This window comes from Artemia franciscana, unplaced genomic scaffold (assembly GCF_032884065.1).
Source record: "Artemia franciscana unplaced genomic scaffold, ASM3288406v1 PGA_scaffold_131, whole genome shotgun sequence".
NCBI classification, from domain to species: Eukaryota; Metazoa; Arthropoda; class Branchiopoda; order Anostraca; family Artemiidae; genus Artemia; species Artemia franciscana.
The window spans coordinates 210,228-230,650 of NW_027062626.1; the positions used below are offsets into that span (position 1 = coordinate 210,228).

The 20,423-nt window shown below is 36.0% G+C and overlaps 1 protein-coding gene across 1 annotated transcript in view; it reads right to left on the reverse strand.

Annotated features, from left to right (window-relative positions):
* Positions 1 to 478: 478 nt before the first annotated feature.
* Positions 479 to 20,423, reverse strand: part of LOC136041297 (cytospin-A-like) — a gene marked incomplete in the record, with an annotated part of 64,413 nt that continues 44,468 nt past the window's right edge. The window contains 6 exon segments of the mRNA XM_065725911.1: positions 479 to 1,272; positions 2,595 to 2,770; positions 7,622 to 7,852; positions 10,386 to 10,781; positions 12,454 to 12,616; positions 19,256 to 19,525. Of these exon segments, the coding sequence (XP_065581983.1) occupies positions 1,144 to 1,272; positions 2,595 to 2,770; positions 7,622 to 7,852; positions 10,386 to 10,781; positions 12,454 to 12,616; positions 19,256 to 19,525 (1,365 nt within the window).

Below are 20,423 nucleotides of genomic sequence, written 5' to 3' on the forward strand. Positions count from 1 at the left end.
GAAATGAACAATCAATTAGAACTATCATGTGATGGAAGTACCTGGGTTAAGGTTAACGTATTAGCTTTTTTTCACATGTTGTTGAAGCGTCGACGAAGAAACAATTTTAAGGATTAATTATTTTCCGTTCATGGTATCGAAGTTGCAAAACTCTAAAAAATGAAACTCAGTTAGGTTTTTAAATTATTTTTTCTATTATTCTATTAAATTTCTTTTGTTACTACAGTCTTTTCTTCAAAGATGCATTGAATTGTAAAACCTACGTAATAAAAAAAAAACATAAAAAAGCAAGATTTATGATGGCAATTTGAATTTAAATACAGTTTACTGTTCAAAAACATTTGGAAAAATATTACTATACACTTTTAAAGGTTTGAAAAATCTTGCCCTCATACCTGGCAGATGATGTGGTGCTACTCTAGTCTTCAACTATTTGATAGTATGCCATATAATATCTTAAGTACACGGAAAAAACGAACACATTTCAAATTTTATTCATCTTGCAGACAAAAAACAGAAGGCAAAACGATGTCAAGATCGTACCTGAGAAAAAGGACAAGGCCCCAAAATTTGGAACGAATTTTGTCATTCAAATATACAAAAATTATTTCCAATTCGATATTTACGTTTAGTCGTCTAGAAAATTTAAAGGGTTTGTCGACGTTGTTTGAACTGGGGGGGGGGGGGCACAGATAAAAGAAAATATGGTCTATAAAAGAATAAAAGGTTTATATATTTGACCAAACACACTTACCCTTGGTGGCTATGATAAATAATAATGATTTATTGTGATTTTTATGGTTTGATTCTTAGTAATTAATTTGATTAATCTATTTGATTTAGTTAATTATGATTAAATGAAGTAATTAACTGTAAATTAATAATAAAATTAGATTTGTTTAAAACAGGTACATGTCTGTCTTGAGAAGTAGGCCACCTAAATAATTTGAGAAAGGAAAAAATCCGCTTCGTTCTTTGAATTTTATGACAAAAAATTATGAGCGATCATCCCTCTTCAGATACAACCCAAAATTATATTTTCAAGCAGATGCAAAATTCAGTCCCTGAAAAAAGGAAAAAAAAGTAAGGATTATCGGTTATATAGCAGCAAATTAGGAACTTGGCAAGTTGGCAGGTATATTTTCAGCTTGTAGCATCGTTGGCTTGTTCCGTGTTGTTGTTTCTGCACTCAAAGTGTTGGTAGATGGCAGTGACATAGCTTAAGACCTTCTGCCAATCAGGTCGCTCCTCAGACAGCATGTCGTCAAAGCTCTAAAAAAGGAAAAGAATAATAACAAAATCTCATTAAAAAAAAACAAAAAAACAAACAACAACATAAAATTAACTGTATTTTAAATCAAAGCGACATGGGATTATTTTACTACATGTGCTGTGTACGGCTCTCCTCATCCTTAACTATGTATTTCAGTAAACCCTAGCTTGTGGACAGTAAGCATTTTCATGAAGCAATCTTTCTACAACTAGCATTATCATTTTAATGACAGCTACTTGCTCAATATAACGCAATTATTAATTTATGTTACGACAACTAATCTCTTAAGGTATACTTAAAAGTATACTTAAGGTATATTTTAAAAATTTATGTCAGTTTCCTGTTCATACAGTTTGTGCTAACGACTTCAGATAAATAGCGACATGCGCCAATAAAACAGAAATTCTAAAAAAAAAAAAACTTAAGAGCAATACATAAAAAAAATTCCACTTTTCGAGGTAATTTTAGAAACATGAGAACCTTCTCTCCCTACCTCCTTAAGGGGTGATATCTTGAAAAAATTACATCACAATAGGCAAGTCCAAGAGTCCAACTGCGGACAATTCAAGTGCCTATATGCAAAATGTGAAATTTTACATTTCTTCCCGAGAAATTTGGTAACAGTTTTTTTTTCATGGGAAGATCATATCAAAGTGATTGCCGTAAAATATCAGAAGAAGGCTCATTAAGAACTGAAATTAAAAGTTGTAGTGCATATTTTACGTAATGAAAGGAGCCATACCACAGGAAAATAAACATTTCCGCCATTTTTTGCCGCAAATCAGGATTTTAGGTCCGAATAGAAACAAAATGTTTTCAAATCCACCAAGTTGATTTCGGAATAGATTTCAACTTGAAATGTCGAGTAGCAGACAGAAATACACCATTACATTTTCAAATGCATGAGTATAGCAAAGCACACAATTTCAAAAAGTATTGACGAAAAACATGGTTTTACTTTTTTATATACTGAGGAAAAAAGTACGTAGCATCCCATGAGAGAGAGAGAGAGAGGAGAGAGAGAGAGAGAGAGAGAGAGAGAGAGAGAGAGAGAGAGAGAGAGAGAGAGAGAGAGGAGAGAGAGAGAGAGAGAGAGAGAGAGAGAGAGAGAGAGGAGAGAGAGAGAGAGAGAGGAGAGAGGGAGAGAGAGGAGAGGAGAGAGAGGAGAGAGAGAGAGGAAAGAGAGAGAGAGAGAGAGAGAGAGAGAGAGAGAGAGAGAGAGAGAGAGAGAGAGGAGAGAGAAAGAGAGGAGAGAGAGAGAGAGAGAGAGAGAGAGGAGAGAGAGAGAGAGAGAGAGAGAGAGAGAGAGAAAATAACTTACGAGCATAGTCGGGATTCCCTCTTCTTCAGCCACTTTAAAAACGGCTTCAAAATTTGTTCTAGGATCACAAGCTTTCAATGTGTCAAAAGGAATTTTATCAGGAAGGAATGTATGAAGCAAGGCGGAAAGAGCCAGTCCATCTGCCCATGAGCTGCTAAAATTAGTTATGTCGATACCTAAAAAAAAAATATAAATTAATGAACTAGTATCAACACAAAGTATTTACACTAACATGGTCGATTACTTCACCTAGCGAAAAAAACCATCTAGAATTTGTAGAATTTGGAGAAAGCATAGAAATCCATATCCATCCATGCATAGAAGCATAGATCTTTTTTAAAATGTGTTAAACTGATTTATCAGTTTAGCAAATCACAAACAGATGATTTGTAATAAAATAATGAAATCATGTTTAAGAAAAGAAACATGCAGTACGGGTATATTAACCGTTCAATAATTCTTGAACCTTGCTCAAGAATTATAATAATTATTCTTTTACAAGAATTACAAGAATAATGAATTACAAGAATTACAAGAATAATAATAATAATTCTTGAACTAAATTGTACAATTTTGTTTTATATCTGCTTACAAGAGCCATGTCACTCAAATTATTCCGAAAGAAACCTCAGTTCTTAGACTCCTAAATAGAACTGTTGCAACGTTTATATGTTTACATATAAATAATATGTAATAAAAACATATAAATAGTATGTAATAAAAACAAATAAAATATACATAGAATATAACAAAAGACATGGAACATATAAACAATAAAAATATCTATTTATATTACAAAATATCTATTATAATTAATAGCCCCCCAGATGGTCGAATCTGGGGAAAACGATTTTATCAAGTCAAATTGTGCAGCTCCCTGACACGCCTACCAATTTTCATCGTCCTAGCACGTCCAGAAGCACCAAACTCGCCAAATCACTGAACCCCTCCCCCAACTCCCCCAAAAAGAGCGAATCCAGTACGGTTCTGTCAATAACGTATCAAGGACATTTGCTTATTCTATCCACCAAGCTTCATCCTGATTCCTCCACTCCAAGTGTTTTCCAAGATTTCCCCCTCCAACTCCCCCCAATGTCAAAAGATCTGGTCGGGATTTGAAATAAGAGCTTTGAGACATGAATTCCTTCTAAATATCAAATTTCATTAAGATCCGATCACCTATTCGTAAGATAAAAATACCCCAATTTTCACGTTTTCCAAGAATTCCAGTTTCCCCCTCCAACTCCCTCCAATGTCACAGGATCTGGTCGGAATTTAAAATTAGAGCTTTAAAGCACAAGATCCTTCTAAATATCAAATTTGATTAAGATCTGGCCACCCTTTCGTAAGTTACAAATACCTCAATTTTCAAAATTACTCCCCCCCCCACTCCACCAAAGAGAGCATATCCGGTTCGGTTATGTAAATCACGCATCTCAGACAGGTTTCTATTCTTCCCAACCAGTTTCATCCTGATCTCACCGCTTTAAGTATTTTCTAAGATTTCCGGTCCCCCCCAAACTGCCCCCCCCCCAAATTACACTTGATCCGGTTGAGATTTAAAATAATAGATCTGAGTTACGAGGTTCTTCTAAATATGAAGTTTCATGACGATCCGATCACTCCTTCCCAAGTTAAAAATATGTCATTTTTTCTAATTTTTTAGATTTAACCCCCCCCCCCTCCCAATAGAGCGGATTCGTTACAATTATATAAATCACGTATCTAAGACTTCTGCTTATTTTTCCCATCAAGTTTCATCCCAATCCCTCCAATATAAGTGTTTTCATGATTTTAGGTTCCCCCACCCCAAACTCCCCCCAATGTCACCAGATCCGGTCGGGATTTAGAGCTTTGAGACACGATATCCTTCTAAATATCAAATTTCATTGAGATCCGATCACCCGTTCGTAAGTTAAAAATACCTCATTATTTTTAATTTTTCAGAATTAACACCCCCCCAACTACCCCAAAGAGAGCGGATCCGTTCCGGTTATGTCAATCATGTATCTAGGACTTGTGCTTATTTTTTCCCACCAAGTTTCATCCCGATCCCTCCACTCTAAGTGTTTTCCAAGTTTTAGGTTTCCCCCTCCCAACTCCCCCCCAATGTCATCAGATCAGGCCGGGATTTAAAATAAGAGCTCTGAGACACGATATCCTTCTAAATATCAAATTTCATTGAGATCCGATCACCCGTTCGTAGGTTAAAAATACCTCATTTTTTTCTAATTTTTCAGAATTAACAACCCCCCCCCCCAACTACCCCAAAGAGAGTGGATCCGTTCCGGTTATGTTAATCATGTATCTAGGACTTGTGCTTATTTTTTCCCACCAAGTTTCATCCCGATCCCTCCACTCTAAGTGTTTTCCAAGATTTTAGGTTTCCCCTCCCAACCCCCCCCCCCCCAATGTCACCAGATTCAATCGGGATTTAAAATAACAACTTTGAGACATGGTATCCTTCCAAACATCAAATTTCATTAAGATCTGATAAACCGTCCGTAAGTTAAAAACACTTCAATTTTTCTATTTTTTCCGAATTAACGGGCCCCCACTCCCTCCCAGATGGTCAAATGGGGAAAACGACTATTTCTAATTTAATCTGGTCCGGTCCCTGATACGCTTGCCAAATTTCATCGTCCTAGCTTACCTGGAAGTGCCTAAAGTAGCAAAACCGGGACCGACAGACCGACAGAATTTGCGATTGCTTTATGTCACTTGGTTAATACCAAGTGCCATAAAAACGCATTTTAGAAGGTTATATGGGGCAAGTCGTATTTTATAGAGATTAATTAAAAAAAAAACTTTCTAGAAAAGAAATTTTTCAAAGAAAAGTAAAGTCCATATTAAACTGAAGATCAGGGGAAATAAATTCCTATAATAATTCAAACTCAAAACGCCCAGAATTCACTATTAAAGAATAAAAGACACAAAACGAATAGAAACTAAATAAACAATCATAGCAAACAAGCATACAATAGGTCCTAGTTAATTTATAAATGAATAAATAAATCTTAAAACGATGAAAACTTAAATTAAATATGCAATTCAAGCTTAAAACGGACAAAAATCACTACAAACAAGAGTTTGGCTACTGCCTTCTTCCATAACTGTAAAAGTCTAAAGCCTACAGCGTCATTTTTGTTAACTTGTTTACTCCTTCCTTTACTTCTATACTTTGTTATTTTGATAGTGTTACTTTGATGTCGAAAAAAAAAATTTGATTTTGAAAATTATGAAAAATTTAGAACTTTGGCAATCAAGAACGAACTTCTAGAACTCAAGAACTTCTATACTTTGTTATTTTGATAGTGTTACTTCGACGTAAAAAAAAATCATTTGATTTTAAATTTATGAAAAATTTAGAACTTTGGCAATCAAGAACGAACAAAATTTAGTTAAAAAAAAAATTCCGGAGAAGACATTTTTCACAGAAAAGGATAGGCCATATTAAACCTAAAATAAGTATAAATCCCGGCAAAAATAAATTCCTATAATAATGTAAACAAAGAGCAGATAATTTGAATTAGTACAAAAGAGAGCCAAGTACTGACTCAGTGCTCAAATGAGCTAAGTCTTTAATCAGTGTTAAAACAACAAGATTTTTTTGGATTTAGCGATTCTAAAAACCAATAAATAGCAAATTTAATGGAAATAAAACGCTAAGCACGAAATATATACTTATCGCCTTTGGTTAAGACACGTTTTGGGCACTTACAGACCATTCATTCATTCATCTCTGAAGGGTCAAGAACCGAAAGAGGTGTAACATGTCTATAATTATGCAGCTAGGAATGGAGGTGAGGGGGGAAGGAGACTTTATACCCCGGAAACAAGCAATTCTGTAGACTTATATCTTTAAACAACCCTCAATTCAGCAAAGTACAACATACCCACCTTATTTATAAAACTGGGAAGAGCTAGACACTAGGGCTTCTTTCATATCTCCAATTATAATCGTTAAATGGTCTTTGAACGACCACGAGTTAATACAGGGTCACAATTTTTATACACATGAAGTTAGTCCTCATTTCAACAAGCAGTAGAATGTCCGCATTTTTTATAAAATTTATCACTGAATCTTCTTTTTTAAATGGGCTATTTGGACAATTTGGAACTTTTTGAGATGAAGTGATGTGGGACAACAAGACAAGAACAGCAAAGGGTGGCTGGTTATGTCCAATCAATTTTGACCCTTAGAAACGCCACTATAACTCTGAATTTCAAACCAAATGAGCCCTCCCTTGGGTTTCCTCGACTTTTTCTTATAAACGATAAGGGCCACAAAGAAAACACCAAACAATAACAAATGAAAGACGCATTATTCTTCAATAAGTCAGCGCATTATCGTTAAACGATTCATTGAGCAGGAAGTACTAACAAGTATAACGTCTTTTTTGCAACTTTTTCTACCCAACAGCAGCAGCCATTTTTTTTTCTAAGCAACAGCAATGGGGGAGAACTATTGTGAGCTACGAACTGGATGAAATACGAATCCTGTACGAATATACCGGCAAGTAAGATTGCTGATCGGTAGAATTTGCCAATTTTTATCTATTGCGATGACTTTCTTCAGTGTGAATCTTGGACTACCTTGACTTCACTTTACTTTGTATTTTAATTGAAATATAATATTCAATAAATTGAAAATGAGCTCAAACTAAAATAAAGTAAAAATTTAACCTTGTGATGAATTTAGTTCTTTTTTTTACCGCTGCCGGATAGCGCCACAGCGTCAGTCACACCAGTTCTTTCAGTAAAGCATCACCGATTCTTTTTCATTCAGTTCCCTACCTCCTTTACTCACATTAAGACAAAAGAACTTTGACAGGGGGCTTAGCTCACATAAAGCTCGGCACAGCACTTTCCTCCACTAGAACAACTCCTTTAGGATTTTAATCGCAACAACATTGTTATCCTTGAAAATCATACTTTAAAGCACCCCGGGAGATTTTCTGCGATAAAATTTATATTTGCCAAACCAAAAGGATAAAAGCCAAACCAAAAAAAAAAGTTTCTCTTACCAGAATAACCAGCAGTTCTAGACTGACACCATTTGAGCAATGCGTTTCGTTTTGATCCACCAGTTTTGACCAAACCAGCCAGTGGATTTTCCTTCCTATCAACATCAGAAAAACTTAGGCTACGAATAGGCGTCTCAGAATTAGCAAGAAGTCTCAAAGGGCCAATTGGTTGTTGATCATCACTTTTTATTTGAGTAGAGTTAGAACTGACAGTCTTACCAATTATTGCATCTAAATTAAAAGGAAAAATGAGGTGATTAAATATCAATCTTAATGATTTTGCAAAGACTATCAACCTTATACATACATTTATTGGAAAAAATCATTATTAAACAAGAGCTAAGAGCTCATATGGCACTTGTGACGAGGCAAGAAGAGCCAAGAGCTCATATGGTATGAGTTCTAACAAAATTCTAAGAATCAAAAGATTGATTTAAAAGGAAAATCAGAGGCTTAATGACGGTCAGGATTTAAAATAAGAGCTCTGAGTCACGATGACCTTCTAAATATCAAAATTAAGATCCGATCACCCACTCGTAAGTTATAAATACCTAATTTATTCTAATTTTTCCTCTCCCATTAGCCCCCCAGATTCTAAAATTCTAAAAACCCTAAATTCTAAAAGGAGCAATGCCAGGTGTAGGGATTTTAAAGGCCTTATCCCTTCGTCAAAATGAAAATTACGAAAATAATGCAAATAAGACATTATCCTTTTGATATTTGTCTTTTTATTTCCAAGTCTTTTACATATAACAGAATAACTGTCATTCTTGAAACAGCTGGTTGTATTGACAAGTAAACAAACAAAGCATAAATACAAAAATAGACTCACTCATGACTCGCTTTTCATTATTTCTCGCTCCCCTTTAAAATTTGTCCCTGGATTCTAAGCCATCAACGACTATTTTACTTAGGACCTTTATGTTTTACTTATGACCCATTTTACTAAGACCTAATGTCTACGTCTATTTTACCCCTTTAAAATTTGTCCGTGGATTCTAAGCCATCAACGACTATTTTACTTAAGACCTTTATGTTTAACTTAAGACTTATTTTACTAAGACCTAATGTCTACGTCTTTTTCAAAAAAAAAAAAAAAAAAATCACACAAGTTTTATGTAGGAATCAAACTCTATTCTGCCACTACCAATGGAGAGGGTTTGTCAAAATATGAGGCAGGCTGACACCCCCGTCACCTCCATCCTACATTTACCCTGAAGTTCAACTTTTCACCATAATTCTTTAATATTTGAAACTAGTATTTCCCATTCAAAATAACCGTTCGATAATGAGCAAAGCTATCCATCATGCTATTCGATAGGCTGAGGCTGTTCACTTGATTACATCGATAAACAATAGATTGGGAACTATTTGTCATAATGCTAAACTAAAATGAACTGACTGTAGCTCCTCTTACGGCAGGAAGGAATAAAATAGACAGAAAAGAAAAGAAAAAACAGCCGAAGTGGAAAGCGTTAGCAAGTTGAAGACCCAATGAGGTTTCAATGGCACGCAACCCTCTTCTACCCCAATCTATTCAAAGTTTCACTGAAACTTTTTAATTGTTCAAAACACACTCAAGAATTTTAGATCTGAAAAAAACAGGTTTCACAGCCACAAAGACAAAACACGGGTGACAGAGTAAATTTCACTTGTATAATTTGGGCTATATATTTGCACATTAGGAGGGTGGGTGCGGGTGGGGGTAAAGTATTTGGACAGCGCGAAGTTAGAAAACAATTCTTACTTCATAATATACAGAATAGTTGTAGCTATCACATTTTGCATGCGTATCCGCTATGCTTTACCCCCATTCCCTAATGTGCAAATATATACCCCAAATTACATAAGTCCATAGCATTCTATCACTTGCCTTTGTGGCAATGAAACCGGTTTTCTCAGATCTAAGATTCTTAAGTGTGTTCTGAATGATTAACAAGTTCCGCTTCACTATTTAGCCAATGCTATGAAGTTCCTATTTCCTTACTGTGGCTAAATCAACCTAATATTGCAGACAGCATTATATTTTTCCTTCACTATTATTCCCATAGTTTAAGAGTATTTATGTCAATCACTTGATTATTTAAAATTGAAAGTACAATTTCTAACACTGAATGTACAATGTACAGATTTCGGCAGGTCAAGAACTCAGTGGTTGCTATGTCAGGTTTGTCATCTTTTTTTATTCATTCAATTATCACATTAGTTTTATTCTCCTAAATTATTGAATTTGAATAGTGAGCCGGTAATACTACGACTTACGCCACCTTTCACCAACTCAATTTTTTATCTGTTCACCAAAAGTATTACAAGGGGAAATATCCCCCTAACATGACGCCTTGGGATCTATGATCAACAAAAGATGGATAATATTATATGGTACTTTATCTCATCTCTTTTGATATAACTGAATAATCTCATCATGCGGATCGACCAAGAACTAGGACACATCAATAAAAAAGCAGTCGAATTTGGCATTGATGGAAAAAATCACATGGATGAGAACTAAAGCACATTGTACCTTTTACGGCAATATATGATTTCTAGTTAACACACTATCTCTTCAAAACTAAAATACCAAGAATAATTTTGTCCTGAATAAACTGTTTAAGTAATTTTTTTGTTGGAAACTTTATGCTATCGTCGTGATTCACAATAAAATCGCAAAGCGGACAACAACTACAAATTTTCGGAAAATCACAAGGCAAGAAAAAAACCATTAAAACGGTGATAAATTACTAAGAGCGCTAGCCCCAGACCTTACCTGAATACGAGCTCCTTTGTCCAGGCCTCCCAAGCAACTGAGTACTTGACAAAACAGCAGCAGACATTGGCCTTGGCTGTGGTTCTCTCCTTCCCTCCCTTAATGTTACTCCTAAAGGTGGTTTTGAGCCACAAGGCGAAGATGGCGACCGTACCATCGCGACCTGAATAGGTGGCACTGGTGAGCTTGGAGACGTTTCATCTCCAGGTTTTCTGCAGGCTGTTTGTTCAATTGTCTCAACTAGCCGCTTTACCGAGAGACGGCTATCCAAACGGGTGAGCTGGGGGCGGGGCCTGTGATTTACTATATCTGGTGGTGCTAATGACCGACTAGTGCCATCATTCATTGAAGGCGTTCGGACAATCCTTGGTGGACTCTGAGGACGTCTTATTTGAGCTGCAAACAATAAACAAGTTATCCAAAAACTAAAAAAAGGTGACCTTTGAAGCAAAACTTATTTCATTCCAAATACTAACAAATGAGCAGAAAAGACAATGGCAATGTTGGATTATATATAGGAAACAGGCACTTACGCAGGATTGGAACATCCCCAATTTCAGAATTTTTCCATATTTTTTTCATTTGTTTTACTCTATGTTTTATATTTTATTTTACAACATTGTTGCAAAACAAAGTACAAAGTGCAATACCAAGTACAACTTCGTACAGATTTTGTTTTACTCTTGAGCCCTCAGAACAAAATGAATTCATTCATTATCATCGGATAGGAGATTAAGGAATTTACTATTCTGGTTGAATTATACCCTTTTTTGGAAACCAAAAGCGAGAAATGTAATCAGTGCTTACACAGATTACATTTCTCTCTAAAAGCTTGGCATTTAACTTCTTAAAGTTTGGCTTTCTCAATTTCTTTTATCAGAATCAATCCTGAGTTCACCTAATTCCAAATTTCCCAGTGTTATTCACTTCAACAAGAGCTATAAATAGCAAAACAAAGTTTTTGCTCCTGGAAACCAGTCCAAAGATCCCCGCCCCGCCCCTCCCTTCATAAAATTTAAAATTGGACTTAAAAATATATTTTCTATTACATTATACTATAAAAATACAATATTATACACTAAAATTAAAATACATTTGATTGGTCATAGGTCAGTCAGAGCTACAATTACCAATCAAATATGACTGAACACTCTAGTTTTTTTGGGACTTGATAACAGGAATAATAAAGACAGATATATCTTGTTACTCCTTACTCAAACTCTTAATAGTCCAAACCCTATTACTCCTTCTCTTTAGCCTGGCTATGGACAAAATGAGTATTTAATAAGATATGAACAAAACATCGTCCAGGCGTAGTAAAAAAGAAGTTAGTTCCCACTCGTCTGGGTTAATAAGAACAAACCTGGAATTCTCAGCCACAGTCTGTTTTTTTTTCTTGGGAGGGAGCATGCAACATACAAACATGAAAAAAGTTTGCTTCCTACTTTTGCTAAAATGTTATAATTCTAAAATATGAACATAATTATGTCATGTAGTTTTTTAGCGTGTGTGAATTTAGCAATGAATCGACTTTATATAATTTTATTTTCTTTATTTTTTTGTTCTTGTATATTTTAGTTGTATATGACGAAAATAAAAGGTTCAGTATGTTGCCGCTTTTTTAGTTCTTTTTTTGTTACTATTAAAACAGATTTGAATTTGAATCTATGATTCTAAAATTATAAACATATGGCTGAATATGTTGTTCTAAAGATCACTAACTTCGATTAGACGATTTTGTTCAATAATTAAAGCTCAAGTGTGGTCACGGGAATGAACCAAATCAATAATAGATAATTAACAAATATAGTAATTAACATTACAGAATTAATTTATAGAAATAAGAATTAATAAAAATAAACAAATAAATAGTAGCAGCAAAACATATGGATAGTAGATAAAGAGAGATAGAATAATCAATCAACTGAATATATATAAAACCGCCTTTGTCGCAAAGTACGTATCAGTCATTTCAATGAACGTAACAAACAACACCAGGCTACATATGAACAACTGCTAATTTAGGTACACAGGAAAAGCTGGTACTTTTTCCAAATATCATACATACCTCTAGCTTTATCCAGTTCTGCTTGCAGCGATAGTAACCTATCCCTTAGTCCTTGATTTTCATGGACAGTTCTTTCGAGGTCAAGTTGAGCGTCCACCTTAAAGTCATTTGCCACACGAACTGTTGTCAGCAGATCACGCTGGAATTGTCGCCATTCGCTTGTCTGAAAAAAAAATTGTTTAATTGCCGCTTTTGGCTCGACAAAAGAAAAAAAACAACGTATTTTATGTTGAGAGATAGAGAAAAATCAAAAACAATATAAAAACATTAAAATGACCAAAAGGAGGTTACTCCACCTTCAATAAAGGCTAAACAAAAAATCGCAAAGAAAAGAGAAACGAGGAGAATACCAGCCAGAGAAAAACGGAAGAAAAATTATGCGAATATTTCGGTCGAGACCTCCGCATATACTAAATATATTTAATATTGCTATTACCGTAGTTGGGTTAGCTCTGTGACACGGTTTGTAGAATAAATAACAAGGGGTTCTCCCCCTGGGGTCCTTGACGTCTGTACACTTGGTGTGCGGTTCAATTTTGGCTTGGCTTGTTTTGACTGTGCTTGCCTGAGAGTGCTTATCAACCCGCTACTACCCTGCTTGACCACATAGTGCAGAGCCTACTTCTGATTTATTTTGCATGCTTTATATAGTCTAGGCTAGCCTACTATTGACTAAGAACCCCCCTCTGCTTGTACTTATATAATTAGTTTTACTTAGCTGTTTAAGCTGTTTATTTTTAACCTATTGTTATTTTATTTGTCATGAATAACAGGACAGTTAGTAGTCCTGTTACCCTGACCTAAATAATTTTAGTTTAAGGATCCTGGCCCTAGGAGTAGAAGGTTCAAATGAGACCATTAAACAACTGTCCTTTGGGAGTAGTCAACAGTTATTTAAAAAAAAAAAATGTTTGAATATCTCCAAAACACGAGTGTAGGGGCCACTATGGCTCAATGCTAGAAATACTTGGACCAGATGGCTCTATTATCATAATAGCTGTGAACCAATCAGTAGCTACTGCTATACTTTCTATCTCAGATATAGCAGTAAATGGTTGTAAGGTAAGGTTTGCGCTTGGTCCCAACCCCAACCCAAATTCAATCAGAAACAGAAAAGGTATTGTATGCATCCCTTCTGAGGAGGTCACCAATATGGATGATTTTATCAGGGAGATTCAAGGTGATGACAGAATCCAGCAAGTGACAATGGCCTTCAAAAATCCAAGTCTTATGGTCATCCCTTTGGTTTGCATCTTCAATAAGGATGTTCAGTTCCCACTGAAAATACAGTAAAGGCATACAGTAAAGCAATTTATCCTCCAGGCAATACAGTGCTTAAATTGCCAAGGCTTTGGCCTAATTGCTTCTAATTGCCACAGAGGTAGAAGATGTCTACTATGTAGTAGACAATAAACCCTTGAAGAATGTTCCCAATACAAGACAGTAAAGGGAGAACAGGTACTTAAGTGCCCAAATTGCAATGGAAAACATGCTGCTAACTCCAAGGAGTGTCCAATACGCAAGGAAAAGAAAGCTATCGTTACTTACTCATTCATCAATAATCTGCCATGAAGACTGCTGCTGAGGTTTTCAATAAAGGACTTCTAACTCAAGCAGAGCTTGTCCCCACGGTACACACGGACTCTTTTCCTCCACAGACTCCTAATCAACCTCAAGCTGAGGAATTCAACATAAGGTACATGACCATGTCTGAAGGTGTTGCAAAGCAGATCTCTGATCTAACTCAGGTTATAACATTTATTTGTGAACTGATTTCTAGGTTAGCACCAAAACTTTTTCGAAATGCAGTCAGTAGCCTGAGTAACTCAGTTGAAAACCTAAATAGAGAAGGTTCAAACCTTACCACAATGCCAGCAGTTACCAGCAGCCCTGGCAAAGCAGAAAGGAAACGTAAAGGGAAAGGAGGCTATATTTACCCCAGAAGGTGCTATAATTAGGCTAGAGAGACCTAGTTTAGCCCCTTTTCAGGTAAATGACTAGTTCTCTCTCCACCGTTTTCCGTGATTTTAGCCTGGATGACTAAGCACAAACTTATTAAGTAATTTGGTTAAGGCTACTGGTTTGGTTTATCCCCTAAAAATTGTTTAATTTGAAATGTTTTCGAATTAAAATGTTTGTTTAAGTTGTCTTATTTGTATTTATTTTGTTTATATTTTTATATCTTGATTTGGGTGGCAGGCTACAAGTTATTTGCATTATTTATTTGAATTGAGTTGTATAAGCATTATAATAACTGTTTGATAATGTAAATAGGATAATTTTGATTCCTGTTTATAAATGAAGGCACTTGTTGCTGGCGAATAACTCCTATAATTAGCAAGATATGAGGTAAATGGCCCCATATTATTTTAATCTTGTAGACCATGTTGCCCCCTCCCATATCATACTAGTTATTAGAATTATTATTTTATTTGTTTTTATTATCCTTATTTTATCTGCTTAAATTTTATATCTAGGAGTATGTGAAAGGTTATAATATAAAAATGTATTATTTATTATAATTACGTTGTTTATGTTCTTAAATTGCTGTATGACAAAGCATAGTTGCAGTATTTTAATTCCTGTTTCTCAACGCAGGCAGTTGCTGCAGGCGAATAACCCCCCTCAATCAGCAAGTTAAATGATACTGTTCTGGTCCATTGAATATTGACTGAAGTGATACCCAAGCAAGCTAGTGATTACAGATGGCACAGATAAACCAAGTGATACGAACACATATGACCTATTGGTCGAACGCGTCAAACCCCGAACAACAACGACAACAAGTCCAAATGACAATATAAAAACCAAACCTCAAAACAAACACTGAAACTAAATCGTTGCTTAGAAACACTGAAAATAAAAATTTTAGTTTCAGTGTTTCTTTTGAGGTTGATTTTTTGTATTGTCCTTTGGACTTTTATCTGTATTTTTTATTAATGTGCACTGAAGACGGTTGAGAGGAGTTCTCGAACAAATTATTTGCATAATTTTTCTACAGTTTTTCCCTGGGTGTTATTGTCCTCGTTTCTCTCTTCTTTGCGATTTTCCATTTTGTCATGATTAGCTAGTGTGGTCTCAGGATTTATTTTCAATTAATACTGCATGATGAAATGACCCCCAATTTGCGATACAAAAGAATCATATTCCTCATTAACTGGATATCTTCAATATTTCCGACATTTCCTCTTCCTTTCAACTAAGCATGGCAAATAAAAAAAAATAATATAGTAAATCAAGTGAATGTAAAAAAAATTTCAGAAAATGCCATCTGGCCTTACTAAATTCATTTGAGAGGTCAAGTGCAGTCGAACTAGTGTCAAATCAGGTTATTAACAATGCCACTGACCGAAACCGTCAAGATAAATATATTGAAGATGAATCAATTTCGTACTTTAGGGGGTACAAGTTTATTTTGTAACCGAGTTCGGCTATTGGGAGGGGCTGGTTTGGGTAGTAGTGATCGTTGGCTCTTATTGGCTAGGACAGATTTTCCAAATTGCTGAATAAGGTGTTCAAGCCGGACTTTAAGTGGAAATATATTTAATTTAGCGAGGGCTTGATCATAGGGTATATCACGGATTCGGAGTATAATCCTTGTTGCTCTTTTCTGGACGTACTCTATGTCGCGTAATAGGTACGCTGTGCGGATAGCAGATGGACTCCACACCGGGCACGCGTACTCGAGCAACGGGCGAACATAACACATGTAGGCATGGAGAAGACTTTCAGTTTCATGATTCAATCGAATAAATTATACAAGAAGCTAATAAATAAATAAAAAACACAAAAGTGCTTCACTACAGTTCCTAATATGTTCCAGATTAGCATTTATGCAATTTTACCGCATTTGAAACTTCCAATTTCCCACCATAAGTCCTTTCAAAAACCTCAGTAAGGTCACCGACGGCTAAGATTAATTTAAATTGTCACTTTTACCAGCTCGTGCATTGTTTGAAGTCAACTGCTCAGCTTCAGTTCCTGTTGAACGTGTTAAATTTGGTACCAGAAAACCGTTGTGGATTGTGTGCCCAGAAGTGAAAAAAAGCTAAACAACGCGTGAAGTTTTGGCTTCGCCTTTGGATTGCTTGTGATTGGCCGAAGCCAGGCCAAGTATTTCAAATTAAGCAAAACTCCAAACGTCAGCTTAGATCTTCTTTGCGTAAAGCCCATCTGAATGCTTCGGATGGCCCCTCGGATCGGAAGTCTTAGTCCAATATAGTTAATAGCAGCAAATGTGTGCGTGCTACCGTTTCGATTATTAAAAACAGTGATTTTGTTGCTCACTTTACTCGTGCTTTTTCTACATCCAATCATTCTATCCGGTCCATATTTTCTTCCTTATTGCATAATACTATCCCTCAAGTTCTTCAGCTAGCCCATATATTGTCAATATCTGGTGGTAACATCTATCAGGCTTCAAAGAGGGTTAAGAAATCAAGTGCTCCCGATATGGATGGTCTGTGTTATAACCACTTCGCCATGAAGTGTCCATTATTGGTAACACATATTCAGTTCTACTCTAGATGTGTTTCGCCCAGTCGTCAGTTACAGAGAGTTTTCTTTCGCGAATCGTAACGTCAATTTTGAAAAAGGGAAAGGACGCAGATCAGTGTTGCAGTTATCGACCAATTACAGAGTCCTGCTTTATGAGAGAGCTGTTCGAGTATGCCGCATTGCCTGTATTTTTGACTAAATGTGATTTTTCGGATTATCAAGTTGGGTTCAGAGCTGGTTTTGGTTGCTTTCAAGCCCATCATATACTTGGTCATTTACTTGTCTCGGCAAAAATGCAAAAAAGGCCACTTTATTTTTGCTCGGATGATATTTCGGGCGTTTTTGACAAGGTTGTACATCCTGGCCGAGTGGATTGGTGCGCTGGATTCAGAATCCTTCGTCTGAGAGGATGCAGGTTCGAATCCCAGTATACCTAATTAATTAGTTTGGGACGGGGGTTAGTGGCGTGACTCTGTAAGCTTAGCAAGAGTCGACCCAGCTCTAAATGGGTACCTAGAGAAATCTGGGGAAGGTTTTCCTCCTCAACGCCCCGCTCTTTACGCTAAAGTTTGACTCTTTGTATTAACTCTATTTTTAAAACAGTAAAAAACTTTAGCGTAAAGAGCGGGGCGTTGAGGATGAAAAGCCCCTTTCATATACGAAATAATTTCTGTTCGTTTTAAGTTTTAATGTTGCTCCTTACTTTCATTTAAAAAAAACTTGTTTTTTTTATTTAATTTCTGAACGTTTTTGAATCAATGCATGTTTTGATTTTGGCTCTCCGCAGAATAATAATTAAACGAAATTTGCATATGTTTTTTTTTTGGCTAAATGGCTTTCTCATAATTTTGATCCAATGATTTTGAGAAAAAAAAGAGCGGGGGAGGAAGCCTAGTTGCTCTCCGATTTTTGGTTAATTAAAAAGGCAACTAGAACTTTTAATTTTTACGAATCTTTTTAATAGTAAAAGATTTACGTAACTTATAAATTAGCTTACGTAAAGAACTTTTGTATTCTCATGTTTTATTACATTTATGAGGGGGTTCGCCCCCTCGTCAGTACCTCGCTCTTTACACTAAAGCTTAAATTTTGTCTCAATTCATTAAGAATGACCCCTGAATCACAAAAGCCGTAGAATAAATAGTTGAAATTACTAAAAATACTTTGGCGTAAAGAGCGAGGTATTAGGAGGAGGTGAGCCCCTCATATGGGTAATAATTTCTGTTTGTTTTAAGTTTTAATGCTGCTCCTTACTTCCAGCTAAAAAAATACTTTTTCATATTTATTTGTTCATTGCGTTTTTTTAAAATAATGCTAGTAAATCCTGCGCTCCCTTCATGGAAATTTTCTTCCACCATGACAAATTCTCGATGGAAAGTTCCCCCAGCATATCCCCCTCTTCTCAACCCCTCCCCCCAAACAACAAAATTCTCCTGAAAACGCCTGTACACTTCCCAATAACCATTACTATATGTAAGCACTGGTCAAAGTTTGTAACTTGTTGCCCCTCCCACGGGGACTGTGGGGGAGTAAGTCGTCCCCAAAGACATAGTTATAAGGTTTTTCGACTACGCTGAATAAAATGGCTATCTCAGAATTTTGATCCGTTGACTTTGGGAAAATAATTAGCGTGGGAGGGGGCCTAGGTGCCGTCCAATTTTTTTGGTCACTTAAAAAGGGCACTAAAACTTTCCATTTTCCGTTAGAATGAGCCCTCTCGCAACATTCTAGGACAACTGGGTCGATACGATCACCCCTGGAAAAAAAAAAAACAAATAAATACGCATCCGTGATTTGCCTTCTGGCGAAAAATACAAAATTCCACATTTTTGTAGATAGGAGCTTGAAACTCCTACAGTAGGGTTTTCTGATACGCTGAATCTGATGGTGTCATTTTCGTTAAGATTCTATGACTTTTAGGGGGTGTTTTCCCCTATTTTCTAAAAAACGCAAATTTTCTCAGGCTCGTAATTTTTGATGTGTAAAACTAAACTTTATGAAACTTATATATTTAAAATCAGCATTAAAATGCGATTCTTTTGATGTAGCTATTGGTATCAAAATTCCATTTTTTAGAGTTTTGGTTACTATTGAGCCGGGTCGCTCCTTACTACAGTTCGTTACCACGAACTGTTTGATCAGGCGGCTAATTTCTATTCGTATGAATAGTCCTGTAATTCAGTCGACAAACAAGGATTTATACTTGTTAGCTAAAACATGAAAAACACTGGTCAAACGTTATTTTGTGAATAAATACAAAAACAATTTTGAGCTAACTTATAGTTTTTATAACAGATGATCAAACCTGTTCATCCCAGGCTTCTCTTTCCTGTGCAAGGAGCCTCTCTGCCTCCTCTCGTCCTGCTTGAGCTTCTGCAATCTGAGCACGACACTCAGCTATTTGGTTACGCAACTCTCTCTTCTCTTCCGCATGACGTCGACAAGAATCTTCAGCTTCGGATAAAGCTGAGTGAAGGTCGTTCACTTGAGCACTAAGCGATGACTTGGCATTTTCAGATTCCTCAAGGCAATGTTCGACTGCTATGATACGATCGTGCAGCTTACTCCTTTCATCCTAAAATAGGAAAATAATAGAAAAGACAGGCCAATTATCCTAAATATACCTATTAATAAATAGATAAAATATACCATATATACTAAACATACTATTAATGAACGTATACTTATTGGAGGCAAAAAAAGTTTCCCCCTAAAAAATCACGGTTTAAGCGGGAAGGGGACCTTTCAACTTCGCTCTGTGTCGCTTTTAATAAACCTAAACAATCAAATCCAAAGACACTTTAAAGTAAATTGTAAAAAGCGGAAATACAGCTGTTTCCCTTGATGCTTTCGGAAACACCAATTTGTCGCTCGAGGGAGGAAAAGAGCATGACCAGCTTTGGTCTGGCTCTTAGCTTTTCTCTAAGGCTCCATCCCCTTTGAATTTTATTGGACTTATCTTGCGCCCTCTTAAAACGGCTACGGATTTCTTGCTAAAACACTAGTTTAGTATTTGTACCACATTTAGTAGTCATACAGATTTCATTTCTAAGCCCACTTAACCAAAAAGTTTACCAACTCTTCCAAGTGGATATGTCGTGAGCATGGGCACTTAACAGGCTAGTTCATTATAGGCCTAATTTCTCTTTCAAAATAGCTCAGTCAGGAAAAGTCTAATTGAAAAATTGTTGAATTTGCAAAGATTTACTAGCTTGAATTTAGGCTACTGATCGAACTAAAATAGTATGAAGCTATAAAGACCGGGGACATCGAATTATTTCGAATATACAGGTCAAGGCCGTATCCAGGGGGGCTACCGGGTTTGAATCCCCCCGCCCCACCCCCATAATTTGTGCCCAACAAACACATACCAACATGAATATGAAGAAACTTTTGATGTATATTTTTAATTTTTTATACCCTCCCCCCACAAAAACCTGGATACGCCCTTGATCCAGGTGCTGGACACCTTT